The 22,206-nt window shown below is 27.3% G+C and overlaps 2 protein-coding genes across 2 annotated transcripts in view; both read right to left on the reverse strand.

The window, feature by feature from the left end:
* Positions 1-303: 303 nt before the first annotated feature.
* Positions 304-16,460, reverse strand: LOC108775604 (uncharacterized). The gene is made up of 12 exons (XM_018542021.1): positions 16,429-16,460; positions 11,170-11,232; positions 5,312-5,650; positions 4,475-4,769; positions 3,409-3,550; positions 3,032-3,237; positions 2,401-2,893; positions 1,944-2,092; positions 1,608-1,766; positions 1,367-1,481; positions 588-1,240; positions 304-450 (listed from the first exon to the last, which is right to left on the reverse strand). Exons 1-12 carry the CDS (start codon positions 16,458-16,460, stop codon positions 304-306), a joined length of 2,793 nt encoding a protein of 930 aa, XP_018397523.1.
* Positions 16,461-18,560: 2,100 nt separating this feature from the next.
* Positions 18,561-22,206, reverse strand: part of LOC108775605 (Mitochondrial calcium uptake 3) — a 42,124-nt gene continuing 38,478 nt past the window's right edge. The window contains exons 7-13 of the mRNA XM_018542022.1: positions 21,684-21,746; positions 21,074-21,172; positions 20,247-20,375; positions 19,721-19,944; positions 19,266-19,423; positions 18,928-19,085; positions 18,561-18,671 (exon numbers count right to left, since the gene is read on the reverse strand). Coding sequence (XP_018397524.1) covers positions 18,603-18,671; positions 18,928-19,085; positions 19,266-19,423; positions 19,721-19,944; positions 20,247-20,375; positions 21,074-21,172; positions 21,684-21,746 — 900 coding nt within the window. The 3' untranslated portion in view covers positions 18,561-18,602. The remainder of the gene's footprint in view (positions 18,672-18,927; positions 19,086-19,265; positions 19,424-19,720; positions 19,945-20,246; positions 20,376-21,073; positions 21,173-21,683; positions 21,747-22,206) is intronic.

Below are 22,206 nucleotides of genomic sequence, written 5' to 3' on the forward strand. Positions count from 1 at the left end.
AAGTTTTTAATTTATTAAATAATAATAAAGTAATTTTTTACTTGATTATATATGTATAATTATTCAATTATACGCAATGAAAACATTTTGTACAATATTAGATTATTTGTCTTTGTGTAAATATAAATAAGTAATTAGAATTAACAAATACTATTAAATTAGAAATTATTTGTATTAATTATGTCATCAGAATGGCGATAATAGAAGCATCGATTTTGCCGTCAAAATAAATAAAAATGAATTATTTAAAAACGTTTTTTTTTATATATATAGAGAACGATTGAACATTGAGTTCATCACAGTTTACAATTCTGTGGTCTGAGGTAGACTTTCATCGTCACTTAGAATAATAATATCATCATTTAAGAGAATTAAATTATAATTTAATCTACTTCCAAATTCATCGTCAATGTACATATCTTCAGTCGTATATTGGTTGCCTTGAACGTTCTGTAATAAAGATCAAAAAACAATTTAATTAATATACAAAAAATTACTTCTTTACAAAAGTTGAAAATATTATAAGAATTTATAATAATAAATTTCAAATTATAATTTCAATTTCATTATGATTTGTGTATAAAATTTAATATTGTCTCTCTTTGTCTACTTACTTTTTTATTTAAAATAGTCCTTGGGGAACCATATGTTGCCAAATTATTTAGTCTTGCGGGTAGAGAACGCCTTCTCGGTGAATCTTTCAGTATAACACTGCTCATAGGACGTATGTTAACGTATTCTCTTTCATCTTCTCTAATTTTATACGGGGTTGAGGTATTCCTTCTTGTAAATTCTATCTTATTGTAATCCATTTCTTTCGATTTCATATATTCATTCTGTGCTGATGTCTCAGATTCAATTGATGTTTTTGTAGTCGTAGAACTGAGCGTTTGGCTATTTATGAAAGCTTGATTGAAGATTTGTTCGTGTTTTGCAGTAGATTTTATATTTTTAATTTCATCCATTCCCAGAAAACTCCTGTTGCTGGGTGTCGATCTTTCGATAACTTTGATTTTTTGATTGTCATTATAACTCGTCCCATACAGATTTTCAAATACAGTTTTGCATTCTTGTATATTGCTTAGATTTAGTTTAGAAATTTTAGAAGGTGTTGTTAAACTTATTATGTTCGTGGCACGATCAAGGGCATCCTTCATGTTTTGTATGGATTGATTTGGAGTGCTTGAAGTGCTATCACTTATGTTTTTTAATGACTCTTTGTTATCTTCAATATAATTATCTTTAACAATAATAAATAATTTATTCACACACAGTAATGGAAGATTATATAAAATACATAAATAAAATTAATTTTATATCAATGAATTTGAAATTTTGAAAAATGAATCGATGTCTCTCGATTTACCTTTCTCAATTATATACGTTGCATCAGCATTTTTTACATGTGGTGTAGAATATTGTACTTTATCATCATCAGTGATAGAAGTGTTACAAATTGTTTGTTGCGATAGTAAGGAATCCTGAAAGTATAAAATAATAAGATAAAAAGATTTAGAGTTTTAAATAGTATATAACTAATAGTAAAAATAATAAAAATATATATTATATATTACAAATATAAAAAATATATATATATGTACACATACTTCATTATGTTCTTTACTGTTGCGCCCCATTCGTGATAAGCAAATTTCTTTTTCTTTTCTCCATAATGTTGATTCATAAAAGCTTTTAGCATCAGAATGCAAAACCTGAGGTTGTATTATCGCATGTTTAATACTGGGAGGCATGCTCGTGTATGGTGTCTATGGAAAATAATTTATATGAATAAACTATTAAATATTATTGTGCATATATTTATACACATATTCCATCAATTCATATTTATACATCACGGTAAATATAAAAATATACTTTATATTTTAGATAAACATTGATTTATGAATGCATCACTAATAAAAATTTTAATCGAAATAAAGTACCTTTCGCCGTGGTGTAGATAATTTTGAAATAGCTCCACCATATTCACTGGGAGATTTATTGCATTTAGGTTCCATAGCGGTTGTATGATTAGCTGGTTTGCAACGTACGTAGTCAGGACTTCTTTCTTGTGACAATAATGAGCTTGTAGCTTTCGGATCTATACAAAATTATAAGAGTAACTGAAATGCTACAAGATCGAAGTAGAGAAAATAAAAAAAGGAATCTAAATTATTGTACATATGCATTTGATATATTCTTTTCGATTATTTTATACGATTATAGACATTTTGATATTTCTATTTCAATCTCATTAATATGTAATGTTGTATATAAGCATTAAATTAATTAAATTCGTAAAATAACTACTTGTAATAAAGATATAATGTAACTATAAATGTAAAAATGTTCGTAACGCTAAATATAAATATTTAAAATTTGTATATTAATTGTTCTTACTTGAAGGTGAATAAGAAAAGGTTGAACAAGGCAAGGTGGAGTTGCTCCCAAAGAAAAAATCTTCCCTTCTACTCGCTATTAATTTTTTTAATCGTTTTATATTAGCACGTGCATCATCTCCCTCATCAAGATCTTGTACTATATTTGAAATTTCTGCACAACGAGTGCAAGAAGTGGCAGTCTCTACTTTAATCACGGGACTCGTGACGCTGTCATTGATTACAGTAATTTTTTTCGTATTATTTTTAGAATCTAAGTCTCCATTGCATTGCTCTTTCTTAGATTTAACAAGTTGGTTGGACGTAGATTTTTTCTCTGTCATAAGCTGACATGATTGTTCTGTGAATGATTTTTTGGTCACTTTATTTTGTGTAGGAGACGTAGAGGAAGTCTTTTGATATAATGTATCATTATATAAAAGATCATTATTATTATTATTATTTCTGGTTTCATTTATAAACGTGTCATTCTTCTCTTCTTCCTCATATATCATCTTGAAACATGGAAAAAAATTATAAGTAAAATTATAACGATGCATTCTGGTGAATAAAGAATTACTATATGAAAAATTAATAATCGATAGAGAAAATATGTAAATGTTAAAAAATTATATTGCCAAATATTGTATCTATTGCAAATTTACCAACAGTCTGTGAAGCTTTTTTCCTACTCTGTCCATGTCTAACATTATCATTGTCTCATCAGGATGTAATCCAGCCTCTAGTAAGCTGCGGAGAATTAATGGAACATTTTGTAAGTTTATAACAATATCTCGTTTTCGCGTCATGTGTTGCCGTTCTACATTTGATTGATCGTATCCGCTCCACGGTACATTTCCTATGAAATATTATATAATAATCGTTATTAAATTACTGTTAATGATTTGGTTCCCTTTATACAATTTTAATACTTTATTTAAAAATTATTACAATTATTTTTTTATTAAAAAATAAAAAATTATATTATGTAATATATTATATGTATATATAATTAGTACAATGTACTTGCCTGTACACATTTCCCAAAGTAATAGCATCAAGCAGTAAATATCAATTTTTTTATTGGGATGTAATCCGTAACATATCGCTGGTGCTTGCCATTTAAAATTCTCTAATCGTAAATATTTTTCATAATCGCGCTCTACACATGTCTAAAAACAAAAAAAAAACAATAGCAAATATTTTATTATAGGAAAAAACAATATTGAAAATTTATTTTAATATTTCATACTGATTTATATATTTTATATCTTTATATATTAAATAAGAAATAAATCTAATTAAAAAATTGCGATATAAGAAATCGACTCTTGCAAGACTTTTGGGATAAAATTATAAATCGTGATTAATATTTAGATTTTATAATTTTATAATTATTCATATAGTAGTTTAAAATTTTTTTTCTTTGCGATAAGATTTTCGACGTGATTCTACGTTAACTATAATATTTATTGTAGAAAATAATTTATCTTATTTAATTATGAGTTCCGCGTTCCAGACGGCGCATGCGATTAGCATCGACACGGTACAGCGAATTTATTCAGAAACGAACATTTTGTCGAAAACAATGCTAGTCGTTTCCGTTGGTGAAACGTTCATGGGTGTGTCATGGAATCGCGGATATGACGTAATCCGTTTCATTATAGTCTATTCTGTCTGTAAACTTTTTTAAATTTGCTAACGAATGATCTTAAACTCGTAAAAGTGCATTTGTCGCGTGCATAAATTAATAGATGTGAATAAAAAGTAAAATATACATATACCTATTGTTTCATTAAAGAATAATGAAGTCACTTAGAACATGTTAAATTATTTAAATTATATATACAACGTGAAAGTATAGAAATATATATATACATGTGACATTCTAATACATATATTTGTAGGAGTTATCTTACAAATTTATATAAATTTTATAATTTTAGCAAATTATTTAGATCGTTTATAAAAAGATATTTGTATAGAGATTTGTACTTTAAAATATAATTGATATTTAAAATACTTTATGTATTTATATTTTAAGGTAAAACTATATACTAATATTTTTAGAATAAGGCATAAAAATCTCAACATACTTTTTCTATTTCTTTAGCCAGTTCCCATCCACCAAGTTTGACAGTCGTATCGGATGCAAAATAAACACAGTGCGAGCTAATCGCTGTATGTATGTATCCCCGCATATGACAATATTTTAATGCGTCTGCCAATTTTATACCAATTTGTATGATTCTTTGTACGTTTATTCGTTCGCCTTGCTCGTGCAAGTAATGGTACAATGAGCAGTCGATGGATTCGAAGATAGAGACGAGACCATGCTCGCTTGTGTATGTTGTAGCCATCAGCAGCAATATATTAGGATGCCGAATTTCACTAATAATTTCAAAATTATTATGTTATATAAGAAATATAGGATATCTTAATTTTTATATAAAAAATAGTTTTTAATGATATTTATCTTAATATAAATCTTATTATATTTATTATAAATTGGAGAATTACTTATAATGATATTATTAGAGGAAAATATATTTAAAGTCTGAATATATATAAAAATTAAAAATATAAAAGGCACAAAATATCTAGGAATGTAACTAGAAAAAATTTTATTATACCAATAAAACTAAAAGAAAAAAAATAAAAGATAGGGTAAGAAAATATTATAATAAAAATATATTAATTAATAATATTGACAAACTTAAATTACATGTATAAATGCTGTTTTTATTAGAAAAATAAAAAAAATGTTAGAAAATTGCAAAAAGATATTTCTTTTAATAATTACACGATTTTCAATATTAAGAAACGAATCTTGAATGATAAGTTAAATCTTTATATACTTTCACTTTACTAGTTTAAAAACGAATGATTTTAATTATATCCACTTTTTTAATATTTGATAGAGGAATTCTTACTTAAGGATTTCTATATCTGTTTTTATAGCATCTCGACACATTGGTAAAACATGTCTCTTCAGCGTCACTTTCGTATTGTTCCATTCTGCAGAAACCAACTCGAGACATTTGTTCTCTGTGCCTACAATACATCCAATCTCGAGTATTTCAGAAGCACGTATATGTGGAACACCTGGGATAAACTGTCCATGTTTTTGTAGCTTTCGATTGTCTTTTTGAGAGGACTGCTCAGCGTTCTGCTCCTTGGATAAGTAGACAACCCAGTCTGGATCGGTGATCTCTCCGTTGGACGTTTGATAATGATTCGCAAATTGTTGTAATAAATGTCGGCAATATTCACTGCAAGAAAATTTAGAATTAATCTATCAATCTTATCAGATATAAGTAGATTTAACTGAAAACTATATCGTTAAAGAAAAAAATGCTACTCTCATTTTTATAATAAATATTTATTTTTGCAACATATTAAATTTTAAAATTAATTTTAATGATTCAATCACAGTGAGAATATGTACCTATATAAAACCATGTTATTAAAGTCAAGTAAAATCTCTTAAAATTATAAAAAATATGAATTTAGCATTGTTGAGATTATTTATTAACCTCAACCTATTAATGTGATACTTGATTTTGTTTTTTAAAAATAAATAAGATCAGAACATGCAAATGTGTCTTCAATTAAACTTCTAAATTATTATTGCATCATCCTCTGATCATTTCTATTTTAGTAACACATAAATAGTACAAAAGAGAAAATTATTGCACTAATAAAAGTAATAATTAAGTCAGTTACAATTATCACACATAATACTAAATTTTAATGCTAAAACGAGTAAAATAATTAAGTATGTACGTAGGATAATAATTTAAAAATTATAGTCTTTGATAAATGTTTCAATTATGAGATGAGATATTATCATAAATTTATTATATTAATATATTATGTGTTATTACTACTATAGCATGATATTAAGCCAGTTCTTAGTTAACTTTTTATGTATGATTCAACATTTTTTTTTCTTCCATATGAAGAAAAAAGAAAGAAAAATAAATCGTGTATAGGTTTAATTATAAAGAACAGAGGCTTATAAAATAATATTATATTGTCACTTTAACATTTATTTGCTCGTGGAGATAATTTTTTCATGATTTATTAAAATTACCGAGTTATATTGAAGACACTGTTCATAATTACTTTTCACAGATTACAATATGACAAGAACGAAGCAATATGTATTTCGTTGAAAAGAGAAGAGTAGACATGCACCAAACACGATTATTTGCATAACTGAGGAAACGAAATGCCCATAGCAACCATAAAATCATAGTATAAGCGGCGATATCGCGTCATGTCGATTGTTACGCAAATATGCGTGTAACCGCGACTTTGTAATTTTCAGATACATACATTAAACGTTACGTTACGAATATAGGCTATTATGCAGGTATACATATATGGTATAGGTATAGACTTATACATTTTTATACAAATAATTTTTAAATCTCATATACGAATAAAACTAATAATGGACAATAAAGTTAACTTAAAGTAAGTAAATTTAATATAAATTATAAAGTATGAAATAAAATATAAGAAAAAAATGCTATATATATTTTGTAAATTTTTAAATTATGAAGTAAGAAACCAAGCACTTTACAATCAAAATTAATTTAAAAAATGCTGATGTCTAATGAAAATCTAGTTGCTAGCAGAATTCTATGAGCTAATAATTTAGACATAAAAATATTTTATCTGTTTTTTTTATATTATAGCTGCACAAGTGTACACTTATGGAGCAAATGTGAAATATTTAGCGAAAGCAAGAAAATTTTAGTGCAGGAATAGAAAAGACCTTTTTAAAATCTAAAAGATAATGAAAAGAATAAAATAATAATAAAAAATTTAAACTAGAAAAATTTACTGATGACTATGTAATAAAAAATCAGTAAAATTACTAAATTTAATGAAATTAGAGTAGTTGGAGTAAGTTTACAAAAATATGATTATAGATACATAATCTTCAGAGAAAGTTTCCTTGGGTGTCAAAGATAAATAAATTATTTAGTTGTCAATCGTTTCATCTCAGAGTTCTTGCAGTAAACTAATATACCTGAAAGAGCGGGGAGCCATACGTGAAGGAGTTCCACTGCCTGTGGGAAATTCGAAATAATTGAAATTTTCCATGACAAAGCAAATTAATCTTTGGCGCTTTGCATAGATTTTTGTCTATCTGGCATATAAACATCAATCGGTTTATAAATAAGCGAGTGTAATTAATCGCAGAATTAACATCACTTTTCATCAAGTAAATCGTCACGCTTGTAAAAACGTATTTACTGCGAAAAAACACGCGAGTTAGTATTGCCTTTTTTGCATGCATGCATACAAAACACACAGTAGCGAAAAATTTGATAAAGATCATCTTGTCGCAATACAGTAAAATCATAAAATAAAATTTACCAATTAATGAGCGTACATTTATGAAAACCTTAACACTTATATTCACAAATTAAAGATATGAAGTAGGAATTGTCAAGATCCAGAGATATTGCTTATGTTTACGTTACTTCAAATACTTCCTATTTTTACTAGAGAGGGCATAATATAATTAACCTATTATCACACAGAGATCGCTGTCTCGGAATACGGGGCCGTGATTGGCTGCTTCAAGTTCCGTTCTGAGTCTTCGATCCGTTAGAGTTGAGGCGCTGCCGGCAGTCGGCGTTAAAAAACGCGCGAAAGATATCGGCTTCTACGTTATTTATCCTTTAATTCGACTCTCGAGAGTGCTGCACGTTTGCTATCGGTATTCGCGGATTGACACAAATGCTCGTCCGTAGTTGGAGATCAGAAGATTCTGACGCATTTAATTCTTGGGACAATTTCCCGCGCGATCGCTGCGTTCCGAAATTGGCGCGAACGACGTGAAGGGAACAAGAAGGGTGATGAAGCCAAGCACTGCAACTTCGTGTCACTTCTGGAGTTCGATTGGCAGATTCGGTGGCAGATTCGTGGTCGAATTTGTGTAGAGTGTAGAATTATACGATGCGGACGAGGTCGAAAGGAGCCAAACGACAATCAGTTTTGCCTTTTGGATAATGCGTCGAAATAGTCTTTCTAAGTTGGTACGTAATAGATCTCATTTCAACCTTTATTTAATTGGAATGTGTATCATGTATATGGAGTAGCTCTAGCTACAGCTTGACGAAGATAAAAATCGGAGCGCAAGTCGAACTTAAAGAGAAAGTATTATATATAACGTTTCATTGTCTCAATTTTCATCTAGAAATTTCGTTTATCCTTCTGTTTTTCTTCTCTCATATTTTACAATACTTTCGCTCCACTTTAATTTTCGCCAAGGTAACACTCCATGTTTAATTTTCTGTGTAAAATCTTGTTCTGGAAAAGGAAAATAAAAGGTATTTGACCAGATGTCTAGAAAGAGTTTATTATCTTTTTCCTCTCTTATTAGGATGTAAATTAATGTAAAAATAATATAATTTACTCTAGTAAAAATATTTTTTAGTTATATTAGTAGATATTAAATAAAATTAAAAATTTTTTAAGTGTTCTCTGTCTCTGAGCACTTATCTACCAACTTACGTATGTTTAAACTACTTTTAAAGTTAATTTAATATTTGCGATTATATATACGTCGTTAGAGAGAGAGAGTATGTACAATACGTTAAGATACGTGATGTGCTATTGAACGTCCAGTGCATCGGTCGTAAAATTTTCGTTTTGAAAGCGCAGATTTGAAGTTATTTTCGTTGAAATACGATTTGATGTAATAAACATCATAATTAGCAACGGATTTAGAGAATTTAGATATAATTGGTGATTAAAAAGCTCTTGTAATACCGAAATCTTGGTACAAAAGTGATAGGTTCGTCAAGTATATTCCGTGCAATCGTAGAATCATTTAGCCATTGCGACAACTATTCACAGTTTTAAAAATTAAAAATACAAAGTAACCATGGTAATGTTGCAATTTATTTAGTGAGATTATTTTCATGAATTAATTTCGTATGTATTGAGATTATTATTTACGATCAGAATCCTGCTCGTTCTGTAGATTGCATTTACGATCAAATATTGCTACTTTATAATAACTTCCCTCAGACTGCTAACATTACTAGTGAAAAATATATGTTGTTTAAAGATTAATTATCATTTTTATTTTCAAGTCTTGAAGATATTTTACATACACAATTAATGTGTCTTGAATTAATAAATTTATTAAGATTGTTATAAAAGTAGGTATATGTGTGATATTAACAAATTTAAATATTTGAAAAATTGATTCAAAATATTCTTTTTTCAGTGTAAAAGTTCATATCTAGAACTATTTGCAATCTAATGCTGTATAAGTACATGCTACTATGGACAATTAACTTAAAGGAATAAGGAAAACCTGGAGGATACATCAATTTCATTATCTTTTAGGTATTTGATTCTCTTCATAAAGTATGAATAAAAAGAGGTAAATTTTTGGAAAAGATATATATATATATATACATATAATATTAGAATATACATATGTATATTAATATTGTATATAAAATATATATATATATAATATATGATAAACTTGTATTATCTTCCATTGCCAAATAAAATTTAATAATTAGATATATATTTTTTCTCCAAGCATATATATCAGGAGACACGGTTGTGTCTCCTATATGTACATATAATTAAGAGAGAGTTGAGAAATTAAAATAAATTGAGATTCTAAAAATTATCCTGAAGATGTTATACGCTTGTATTTTAATAATATATTGATATGGGAATTAGCATGTGATATTTTCATATAAATGTTTTTCCAAAAATTTACTTCTTAAAATAAAATTTGTCAACAATAAATAATAATCGTAATTTTTAATGTAATTTTTGTAATTTGAAAAACATTACGAAAATGGCTGCTGAAAGTGTCTTTGGATGTGTAATAATTTATAATACAATATTCAACAAAATTAAAGCATCATTTGTGTAAAAACTAAATTTTAAGATAATTTTAATAACTTCGTGAAAAATTATCGTATCGAGATGTTTAAAAAAACATTTTACATGTTTTTCAAATATGTAGAAAAAATGGTCTTAATAATATTTCATGGAATTACATAAAATAAAGATGTATCAAATCTCAAAAATTTTTTTATGAAATTTGATAAATTTTACAGTCCAAATTAAAAATTGCACATAAATGCAGTTTGCCACATTTAAAAGAATGAATTTTTTCCTTTAAATTGCTTTTTCATTAAGCTCTGTACGATTTTTTATCGAGTTATTGAACATTAAAGCAAAAATGATATTTTTGCTTCAATGTTGAATAACTCGTAAAAATCATACACAGTTCAATAAAAAAATCATATTAAAAGTAAAGACTCACTCTGCCGAATATCGTAAGTAAACCGCATTTATATGCAATTTTGAATTTGTGTCATGAAACTTCGCAAATTTTATAAAAAATTTTGAAATTTGATGCATCTTCATTTATGTTTGTATAATTCTATATAATATCTGTAAGACCATTTTCTAAAGTACTGATCTGAAAAGCAAAGATTTCAACCTATAAAATGCTTTTTAAACATTTTCATCTCGATATGATAATTTGTTACGAAGTTATTTACCATCTTGAAGTTTGTCTATTTTTACTGAGTAATTTTTACTGTAATAGATAATACTTTAATTTTGTTATAAGTAGTGTATTTGAAAAACCCAGAAAAATTTAATTTTTGTTTGGTTCAACAAAATAAGATCTAACAAGAGTTTTCAACAATCTTTTTGTTAGTTATACTCATTTGCATGTTAAATATATGTTTTTACGTGCGGTATGTTAGATATGCACACTTACTTGCGGCCGTCTTGCGGCATCGGTGATGTGGACTGTACATCCCTGTCCAATCGCGTGGCTGTTCTGAAAAAAAAAAAAAAAGAAACGATATCAGAGATTTTTTTATTTTTAATGATACTTATGGCGAATTCGATTGGGATGCACCAGTGCAGGGTGATTGCACCAGTTCATCTTTTTTCCTTTTCCCTTCTCCTGAAGAGAAAAGGAAAACAAATGAACTCAGGTGCACTCAGTGCGCACTAGTGCGCACTAGTGCATCCAATCGAATTCGCCATTAGCATTCTAATTATATTTTAATTTTGAGTACATTTTTGTTCATAACCAAATACTTTTAATTTCATTGATAGTACATATGATTTATTGTAATTCGATAACGAAATTCGTATCAAAATTTCCTTGAACAATCATACGTTTCGTTTTTGTATATACAACTTACTATTTTCTTAAGAAAACTTTTCAACAAATAAAGTGTTTTATTGAAACTTAAAATCATTAAACTTTTGGTAAATACATTATCTTCATTTGCCAAAAGTTTAATAATTTTAAATTTCAATAAAATATACAATAGATATAGATATAATTATATCTTTTATTCCGATTAATTTAAATTTAAAAATGTAATTTAAAATTAATTTTAATTTAATTTGAATTCACCTTAATTTAAAATGAATAAAATTGAATATGAAAACGTTACATGCAGAAATATATTTTAAAATATTAAAAATTAAACAATTTTGTAAACTTTTTAAAGTAATATTATTTTAGTACTGGTAAATTTCTTTAATATATATACGAGTATATATATATATTTTATTTCAGTTTCATTAGAAAGAGAAAGTTAATTAAATTAAAAATGTTTTTAATGAAATTATCATCTACGAACCGCGCATGATTGATAGATTTTAAAGAGGTAAATAAAGAAAAATAAAATAAAGGTTTCTGATGTCAGTAGGATGAGCCATATCGTGAAACAGAGGCAAAAACCGATAGAAGATCGATATAAATTGTACATCCATGGCAATTGCTGCGCGACCGCAAGATCGATCGTATCCGCAAACTTGCACTTTCCCCGACGATTCGTTCTCCACGGATCACAGAACAACGGCGTCTGTTACTTCGTGACGCGAATGATTTCAGATTCTTGTTAACACGCTTCTCTCTTCCCTTTCCCTTTCTTACTATATTTCACTGGTTGATATCAGAGATTAGGGATTATGATAAAAATACGACTATCTCAGTAATCTTATAAGATAATAATATTAATTAAATTGAATTAATATCCGCTCAAATAAATTTTTCAAATTAAACTTGACCTGGGAGGTTTATTAAGTTTAATTTTAATAATATTAAAATATGTTTTTTTAATATGACTCAATAAATTTAAAACTAATAAAAAGAAACAGGGCTACGAGCCAATAAATTTTTTAAATATATTAGAATAAATTAAAGATTTTAAAAAATTATTGGTTCGTAGCCCTGTTTCTCTTTATTAATAATAATATTACAGTAATAATATGAAATTGTTATTAATAAGTTAATACGTATTGTTGATAAAAAATAATGACATGTTTTTATGATTAACACTTTTCTAAATGAAAGGGAAATCTATGTGCATTATATGAAGGCAAAAAAATTAATAACTTGCACCTTTTCAGTCTTATATTAATGATAATAAATGCATTTAATTAAATCACGAGTTTTAATTATTACGTTATACTATGATTAATTGAAATCTTTTTAACATCTTTTATTGAGAAATATATTTATGTTTTTACGTTAAATTTAGGGATCTTGACGAATTTTCTGGGATCTTAAACGATTGAATTACATACACTTACTTTTTAATCCATGAAAATGACAATAGTTTCTTCATCGCACACGTATTCACGGAACAAAGTCGTGTAGCGTGACAACCATTTCGCACTAATTTGAAATTAGATTTGTCAGTCTTAAGAGCCAAGATCAACCTTGGAAAGAACACGAAAATCAACAAACTTATTCCATCCTAAGCAATATTTAATTTATATATGTATATATATATATATATGTGTATGTATAATACTATTTATTCTTTTTAAAACGGTGAAATAGATGACACTTTAAAATGCGGAATGAAAGAAACTGATGTTAATTATTTAAAGAAATTTCGATATTAAGATAATACCAAAGATTATTATTTAGATATATGTAATTACCAAATCTGTAAACTTTTATTTTAAATTTTGTAACATTTTAGAATTTATAAGATCCCAAAATACTTGAGCATGTAACTTTTTTCATATACAACTTCATTTATCTTAATAATTAAAGTGAAATCAAAATAAATTTAAATTAAATTCAAATTGATTTTAAATTAACTGATATGAAAAATATATATTTATAAATGATTTCTGTCTTTTACTTTATTAAAGTTCTAACATTATTAAACTTTTGATAATAAAATATGCCATTAAAATTTTTACAATAGAATGATATAGATTTTTTTAATTTAACACTATCAATTATGTTTTGTATGTTACTAAAATCGAGACTAATATACATAGTAGGAACATATCATTATATGACTTAATGCGAACATTAATTTATTTATTGCACGAAATGGATTTGACGATTTTCACGGTTTTTAAACATATACATATAAATCATATTCTAAACGAGAATAATATATGATAAAGCAAATCTAGCCGGTAGAAAGTTTCTTTGTATTTTAAATCAATTATCTGGTAAATTTAATTTAATGTAAAATAATTTTTGTTGGATTATGATACTAGAATAGCGCTATTATTATTCTTATAGAAAATAGTAATATGCAATTATTTATGAAGTTACAACGTCTCTCTACTGAGCGTTTATATGCCTCATTGAGCATCAGCTGAAAGTTTATATAGGAAGATACCATAAATTCACTTACAAGATCATTTGCCGTAGAAATTCATTTATGTAATATTTGTAAGAGCTATATTAAATTTTATGTATAGATGTACAAATTTTAATATTTAATGATAGATATTGGTGATTTCTGCTAATATCATCGCAGTGTATATATATATATATATATATATATATAGACTTGGCAATTATAATATTTCTATTAAAATAGAAAATATATGTTTCAGACATTTTAATTTAATAAATCAAAATAAGCGATTTTTGTTTTACTCAAGGATATATTATTTATATTATTTTTGTGAGATAATTTTTGGATTTATATATTGTACTTTTATTATATAAAAAGGATTAAGAAGTGTTTATTACAATATTTTTTTAGTATTTATTATTCAAAAAATATGATAATAAACATTGTAAATCCTTCTTATATATAATAAATGTATATAAATTTCTAAAAATTATCTTTTATTCACATTAATTTACACAATTATAGCATTAACATCAAGATCAGTTGTTCTGGGTCAGTTTATTCAAGATTGCAGTCGTTCCGGTTTAGATAAAGTTTTTTTATCGCTTCTAGATTCACAAACTTCACGGCTTTCTTCGTTACCCTTGCTCAATGGCACAATGGCCGTTTCTTTTACTTGTCGCCGACGCAATTCGCAGCTTTAAATACCAGTGCAATTTTATAGCGGTACGGACCAAGTACGGTAATACCGCACGATCTCGCGCCGCTCGACGAGGAGATAATGGCAGTCATTATACGAGCTGCGAGTACACGGCCGGTTAAAATGTCTAGTTAACGGTATAGTCTTCATTGCCCAAACCCACAGGGGGCCTAGCCGCTATTCTTTCGACCGTAATTAGCCTGTGTCTTCGATACGCTCGAACTTTTCGGAACATTTTCATGAGATGGAAAGCAATTAAGATGTTGCGCTACAGAGAAGAGAAACTCATACGGAAGTGCAAATCGTAGAATCTCTCCCGCGCGTGCACATGTTCTTCCGCTTATGTTACTCTCATATCGTACCCAATACATGTCTTTCTTTCTCACAGGCGCAGCATCGATTGAGCGAGCTGCTATCACTCAATTATCTTTATGTAAATTCGAATTGAGATATCTATCGTGATGCATTTCTCTTCCGCCCGATAACGCTCGTAGATATCGAGCTCGATAAAATAACGCTATAAATTCAGTTCATGTTGCCACTGTATTTTCCAGAGAAATATTTGTTGAATTCTCTTCGGAAAGAGATTAACCTAATAAAGAATTTCTCGCAAAACATACAAAAGTAATTGCAAGAGGAATAAATTGTTTTGATAGATATAAACATGTAAATTATATTTTAAATAATATATACGAAAGTTGCAAGAGATATTTTGATATATAATTGAGAGATATAATTTGTTAGGTATCTGATGATTCTATTCGTTTTATGAAGAGATGTAATGCGTTTCTTTTTATATTTTGTAGTAAGAAATTTAAATGCATAATAGATTAACAAAAGAAATAACATTGTGGATGCCAAAATTATTTTTGTTTAATGATACTGGCGATATTTAATATTCGTTTTGTTTAATGAACTGATTAATTATTTGGCGCTTTTATCAGTTTATTTGATACCAATATCGGTGACCTTCACCTTATATCAAGCATACGTCGATACAAAGTTAGATACTGTTTTCTTAAATCAGAAAATTCCAAATTGCTCTATTAAAATTATATGAAGATAATAATAGAAATGATACAACAAATATTCAGAAAACTTGAGGCAAGTGTATTGGCTTTCTTTTAATTTGCACAATTCATTAATAAAAGAGATAATAAATAGATGTTAGAAGCTTGATTCGACGCGTTAATAATATGATAAAATTTTGAAAAATTTAATTTCTTTTGTAATGAATTATAACATGTTTCACATTAATAAAATTTGTTTATATCACTGTATATCATTCATAGAATATTTTGTACTCTTAATCCATTTTAGAATCTATAATAACATATTGGTACCGATAGAATCATCAAAACACAATACGTTTTTGTCGATTCTGCTTTAGATATTGTTATCGAACGAAAGCATGATTTCTGGTAAATAAGTAATTCAGCAATATATAATTGAAAACGCAAGTGCCGAAAGCGAATTGAGATGTAATATATAAAGTACCTCATATATATAATTGTTGAAAATAAATTCAATCAACTATCATAATTTGAATGAATCGAAAAATAAATTCAAATCGAACGCATGGAGAATGTAAAACTTAAAAATTGTAATATATTTTCTGTCAGTTTCCACCAAAATGTTTTCCAAACACACTTTATTGGTACTTTTCTCTTGCGATTTTCGATTTAAAATGAAAGCAACTTACTTGAACCATTTAACTATCTTGCATACACCCATGTTGCACGTGGTTTCGCGCTGCTAAATTTCGACAGGTTGATTGACGTCGCGATGCTGATGAGCACTACGAAACTCGACTGCATGCACGAGAGTGCCGCGCGCGATTCTCTCCCTTCTCATGCACTGCGAAACTGCGGCGGTAATGTGTACTGACGATACCTTGGTTCTGATAGTTGCGATGGGCGTAGTTTTAGGCACGGTTCGCTAATCGTTCCCACTCCGTTCTTTTATCCTGTAGCTTTCAATCGACTGATTGATCCCATTATACCAAAAAAAAAACAGCGATAAACGGAAGGACGAAGAAATAAAGTATTGATTTAAGGTTGAAAAATCTGGTTCATTCAAGCATCTATAGAAACACATACACATAATTAGAAAGAGATTAATTTTTTAATAATATACACGTTAATTTTTTAATAACAAAAATAAAAACGGTTTTATTGAAGTATCCAAAAATTTATATAGATCTGTAAATAATTCTATTTGGACTATCGAAATACAATAATCATATATGGGACGTTTAAACTGGTTACTAGAATATTAAAACTTCTTGCAGTGTTGTTTGAAACATTTAAGTGTGCTACGTAATTATTCTGATAGCTCAATAAAATTATTTTCACATAAAAATGTAAAAATAATTTTATTATCTAACTAAATTTTTAAATGTTTTGAAACAGTTTTTTCCATGTATGGTACAATACATATTATACATAAAAAATTGTATTGCAACTCTAAATATTTAAAAGAATTGAATTACATTCAGATTTATTTACAAATTTATAGTTGTTATAGGATATCTTGTACATAAAAAAATAACGTATTTTGGTGTTTATTTGTTATGATATTTTTACTTTTATTTATGAAATCTCAAATAAAAATTATTACAAGCCTATATATATTAAATAATTAATACTGTTATAATAAAAGTATTTTAATTATTATGAATAGGAACGTTTAATTGACAAAAGAATTTTGTGCAATTACATGGTATTTTCATGATAATTTAAGACGTCTGGAAAGCTGAATTCTTAGACAGTAATTACACAATTCTGAAACTAGCTAGCTTTGTACGGAATCTCCGTGCGTAACGAAGTGGTCTGATATCGCGTTCCGAGTCTGCGCCTTGGCACGCCTTTTTTCGTCGGATTGGTACACGAGAGCATACCGGTACCGGTACAATCGGTGCGATGACTGATAACGAACAATTGCAACACGCAGTCAGCAGCACAAACATAGAATTGGACCACTGCGTATAGAATAAATTGTATTTTGTAACGTGAAAGAAAGGACACGAAAAAACTCTTAATTTTTGTACTATTTATCTACATTATGAATTCACAAGGAAAAAAAATTACTTTTACATTTTATTTAACTTAAATAAAAAAATGTTTCTATGAGGGAGAGATTGAGTGGAATATTAGTGAATCTCCCTACATGTTAATAACAAGCCATTCCGAAAATTAAATGTGCAGGATTTATACTTTTTTATGTTCTAATATTTGAATAATTTAAATTATTTTTGTGCTGTATTTCTTGAGATAATGTAAAAATACCAATATTTCTTTTTAACTAGTTTAAAATTACAAAATTACATTATTTCATGACTTTATAATTGATACTAAAAATAATTATTTTTATTATATTTAAATAATTTGTTAATGTAACAAAACGTTTCTATAAATAAAATAAATATTTGATTGAGATAAAAGATTAGATTAAAAAACATATTTGTTTAGTTTCGTTTTTATTAACAAATTAGTTCTATACAGCTTTTCATGTTTCATAAGAATTTTGTGTTCAAACTATATATTAATATTTATATTGTTCAGAGATTCACACGTTTCTCGGCGCAAAACGTTTTTCTTCATAATATGTTACTTATGTAAATTATATCACTATATATAATTAAATTTCTTCTACATATTCATTTTATACATCTTTTATGTATAATATTTGTATTAAGACTATAAATATTCAAATATTATAACACTTAAATTATTCGAAACAATGATTATTATAGTTACTAATACTAACTACTAGTTATTACTAATAGTTACTAAGAGTATTTTGCATAATATTAGCGAGTGCTATTATCTTCATTTGTATCTTCACATTTTTGTGTATTTCATCACGTTTCTTTCTTCAAGGTGCCTTCATCTCTTGTTTTACACAGAATTTGAAGGCTTCCCAACCCTCGTTGCGTTGTTGAGACTATAAAAGATCGAGTTATTTCGCATCAATTAACAATGATTGTCATATTTCCATTGCATTCTATAAATTTATCTGAAAATATTATATGTGAGCCTGAGAAATGACAACCATTCGTACAGGTCTCTTCTATTTTATAGCAAGCGTTATTTTGACGGTTTTATTTCATACGAAATGTACGTATCTTCTAAAGTAGTTCTTTGAAAGTGAAATACTATATGTACATTTCCAAAGTCTGTATAAATCTGCGAGACTTTACCTTAAAACCTCTGTGCAGTCGATCTTTCATAATTGCTATAAACTCTTTATAGGATAGTTGGCCGTCTCCGTCCACATCGAATAGTGCGAAGACTGTATCGATTATGTGAGTCGAAAGCATTGTTCCCGTGCATATCTTTACTGCGCGTTGAAATTCATCTAAAAAAAAAAATAACATTTAAAAAATGTAACAAAAAGGATCATCATGTTTGAAACAATTTACATTTAAAGGAAATAAAATCGATTAATTTAATATTATGATGAATATTTTGACGTGTAACAAATTGATTTGATTATAAAATCTTTATTCATTGATTAAGATTTTTATTAATTCTTTACCTTTGGATATAGGATGATCAGCCAATGTATACATTCGCATCGCTATTGAAAAGTCATCCAGATTGTTCAGAAATTGATAGAAACGCCGGAATTCCTCAAAGGTGATACCAATATGCAAGTCTGCTCGATCTAACATTCTATCCAAGTACTTGTCGTATCTGTGAATTTAATTGTTCATTTTGCACAACTTTTAAATTAATAAGAAAATACATTTAGGATGTAAATTGAAAAATACTTAAATTGAAAAATTTTGGGTGTCACTTATCTTGACTCAATTTAAAACAAAAATACATAAGGTATTGATAATAAAATACTTATGTATATACATATAAGGCATATAATTTGAATATCTTGCTTATATCTTTATATAATATTTAAAATAATAGTTCACATCGTTTCTCGTAATTATTAAAATATTATGTTGAGAATATAGCTTTTATAATTATTTAACTTACTCGTTCGGTTCGAGGTACGTGTATCGTAACAAAATTTTGGCAAAATCCAATTCGTTAATTGTGTTGTGTCCTTTGCTAAATTCGTGGAATTCCAACTCTAATATTTCATGCTGTAAATTCTCCATGAAGTGCTTGAAATCGTCGTATCTTAATTCATTAGTACCATCTTTGCCGAAAAAGTGTACCATCAAGGTAGTATCCACAGCGTGACGTCGTTGTAAACCCTGTGTACACACAAAATAAAAAAAATATATACTAAAATAAATATTTATATTAAAAACTCCTGTTATGTGTGACTTAAAGATGACTATCTATCTACATACATTTATTATAAAAATTAAATAAAAAAGCCTTAGATCCTGTTATTACAACAAATTAATTGATGTCTTCGTTAGAAGACTATTTAAACGTTGATCATTGTTGATTTTTTTTGGCTAATTTAATAGATTCTGTTACTAATTTTTGTTTATTCTAACTTCTTACTTTTCATCTTATTTAAAAATGTGTGTAAGTAATATCATGATACCTGATCGTCATCGATGAATTGACCTTGAATTTCTTCTGGTGTTCTCTGACGTTCCTGTAATTGTTCTAATTCCTCTTTGGTTTCGCATCCATGACGGCCCCTCCAAGCGTGACTGAATATCTTCTCCATCTGTACCAAAGATGAAAGTGTGAAAGGGAATAATTACTATTGCGACAGATTAACGTGATGTTAACACTTTTTACTAATAGATACATGTACCGGGATTACATAATACAAAGGCAAAGTAATAGCAGTATTTCAGCGTCCAATGTATATCTGAAATAAGTGTTAAATAGTATTAGAGTAGTGGTTATTGACATATTAAAAAACAGGTGTTTTTGATGGAACTGATATAAGCTGCATATTAATTATCGAATATTGATTAGTAAAATTCGAAACAGATTAGTGATGTTTGTGATTCCATATGTTTGACTGTACTGGATCTGCGGTGTATATCCATAAAGACATTAATAGGTATACATATATTTAAAATATACTATTTATATCTTAAAACAATTAAAAGATTGTATACGGCATAATGTATAATACAGATTTCAGTTGATTTATTAGTTTCAATAAATTTCATGTTATTGGTAATTATAAAATATAATGTTATTTTATATAATTTATGTTGCTATTTTATATATTAAATAAATAGACATAGAGATATAACATATTAAAAAGTATTAGAAAGACGTAAAACATTAAGATTAAAATATTAAATATTGAATAAAAAATATTATGCAAAAAGAAATAATTTATTAGATGAGATAAATGTTAGACACAACACGTATTGATTTATAGCATTTTACATATTTGTAACTTACATAAGAATTTATGACGATTTCATTTGATTTATTCGGATGAGTTTTGCGAAGTTTTGCCTTGCCTAGATTCTCTTCGCTTGGAGTAATTATAGCACGTAACTAATTTGTTAAAATAAATAAAAGAAGCATTAGCTTTTGACAGAAAATAATGCATTATAAAATTAATAAAATAAAAATATTAATTGAAATTATAGCAAAAAATATTTATTTAAAAAATGATAAGATTGGTAAATATTAAATAAATTAAAAAAATGTAATACATATATATTAAGGAATAATTAATATATAATACATTTTTTAATGTAACAAATTCCGAAGTTTTATTTAAAGATTTTGGAAAAAAGTCTTAGCAATATAAGTATTCTGAAGAAATCAATTAATATTTGCAGTAAATGCAATTTTAAAATGTGCATAATAAATTTTTTAAAAACTTTAAAAGATAAAGCTCAATGCGGTAATGGAATAGCAAATTATACAGCCGTTAGATGATTTCATAGCTGAAAGAGATATAACGGCATTCTCATATTGATTTTCTGAACATCAGACGATGTTTAACTTCTGACATCGTTCTGATTGAGGAAAAGTTTTATGAAACTTTTCTAAAACTCACTGCACGTTTTGTTGGCTCGTCAAGGTCCCGTTCTTTCAAACTACCGCCGAGTAAACGACGAATCTGTGAGAATAAAAAAATGATGTTGCTAATTAATCGATAATTAATATAACAGTTTCTTAGCGACAGGAGTTTTTTTTCTTGGCACATACGTCCGTCCCTTAAATGTTCCAGTTAGTTTGTGTAAACTAAAGTTCAGTGAAATTCCTTAATAGAGACTATAAATATATATATATATAGGTATATATATATATATATATTTCAAATATATATATATATATATTTGAAGATATTTTTCATCTATTATATATTGCAGTGTTGATTCCTAAATAAGTTTACGTATTTATATGATATTTTAAATATATTAAATTATACAAGGTGAGGCATTTTAATCGCCTCAGGCAAATATCTCAGAAACTAAAAGAGATACAAGAAAAAATTTTATATAAAAATTGTAGGTTTTTTGGGGGGGGGGAAAGAAGGTGGAAATAATGGATTTTTGATAGGATGCACTACCAAGGTC

Source organism: Cyphomyrmex costatus, unplaced genomic scaffold, assembly GCF_001594065.2.
Source record: "Cyphomyrmex costatus isolate MS0001 unplaced genomic scaffold, Ccosl1.0 scaffold302, whole genome shotgun sequence".
NCBI lineage: Eukaryota > Metazoa > Arthropoda > Insecta > Hymenoptera > Formicidae > Cyphomyrmex > Cyphomyrmex costatus.

Bases quoted from the DNA above. Each gene is read 5' to 3' on its own strand.
- LOC108775604 (XM_018542021.1), bottom strand. From the start codon at position 16,460: ATGGGTGTATGCAAGATAGTTAAATGGTTCAA. The intron at 4,770-5,311 runs GTAAGAATTCCT...TGAAATTATTAG, and splicing joins ACAGATATAGAAATCCTTAA to TGAAATTCGGCATCCTAATA. The intron at 3,551-4,474 runs GTATGTTGAGAT...TTTTGTTTTTAG, and splicing joins TGGCTAAAGAAATAGAAAAA to ACATGTGTAGAGCGCGATTA.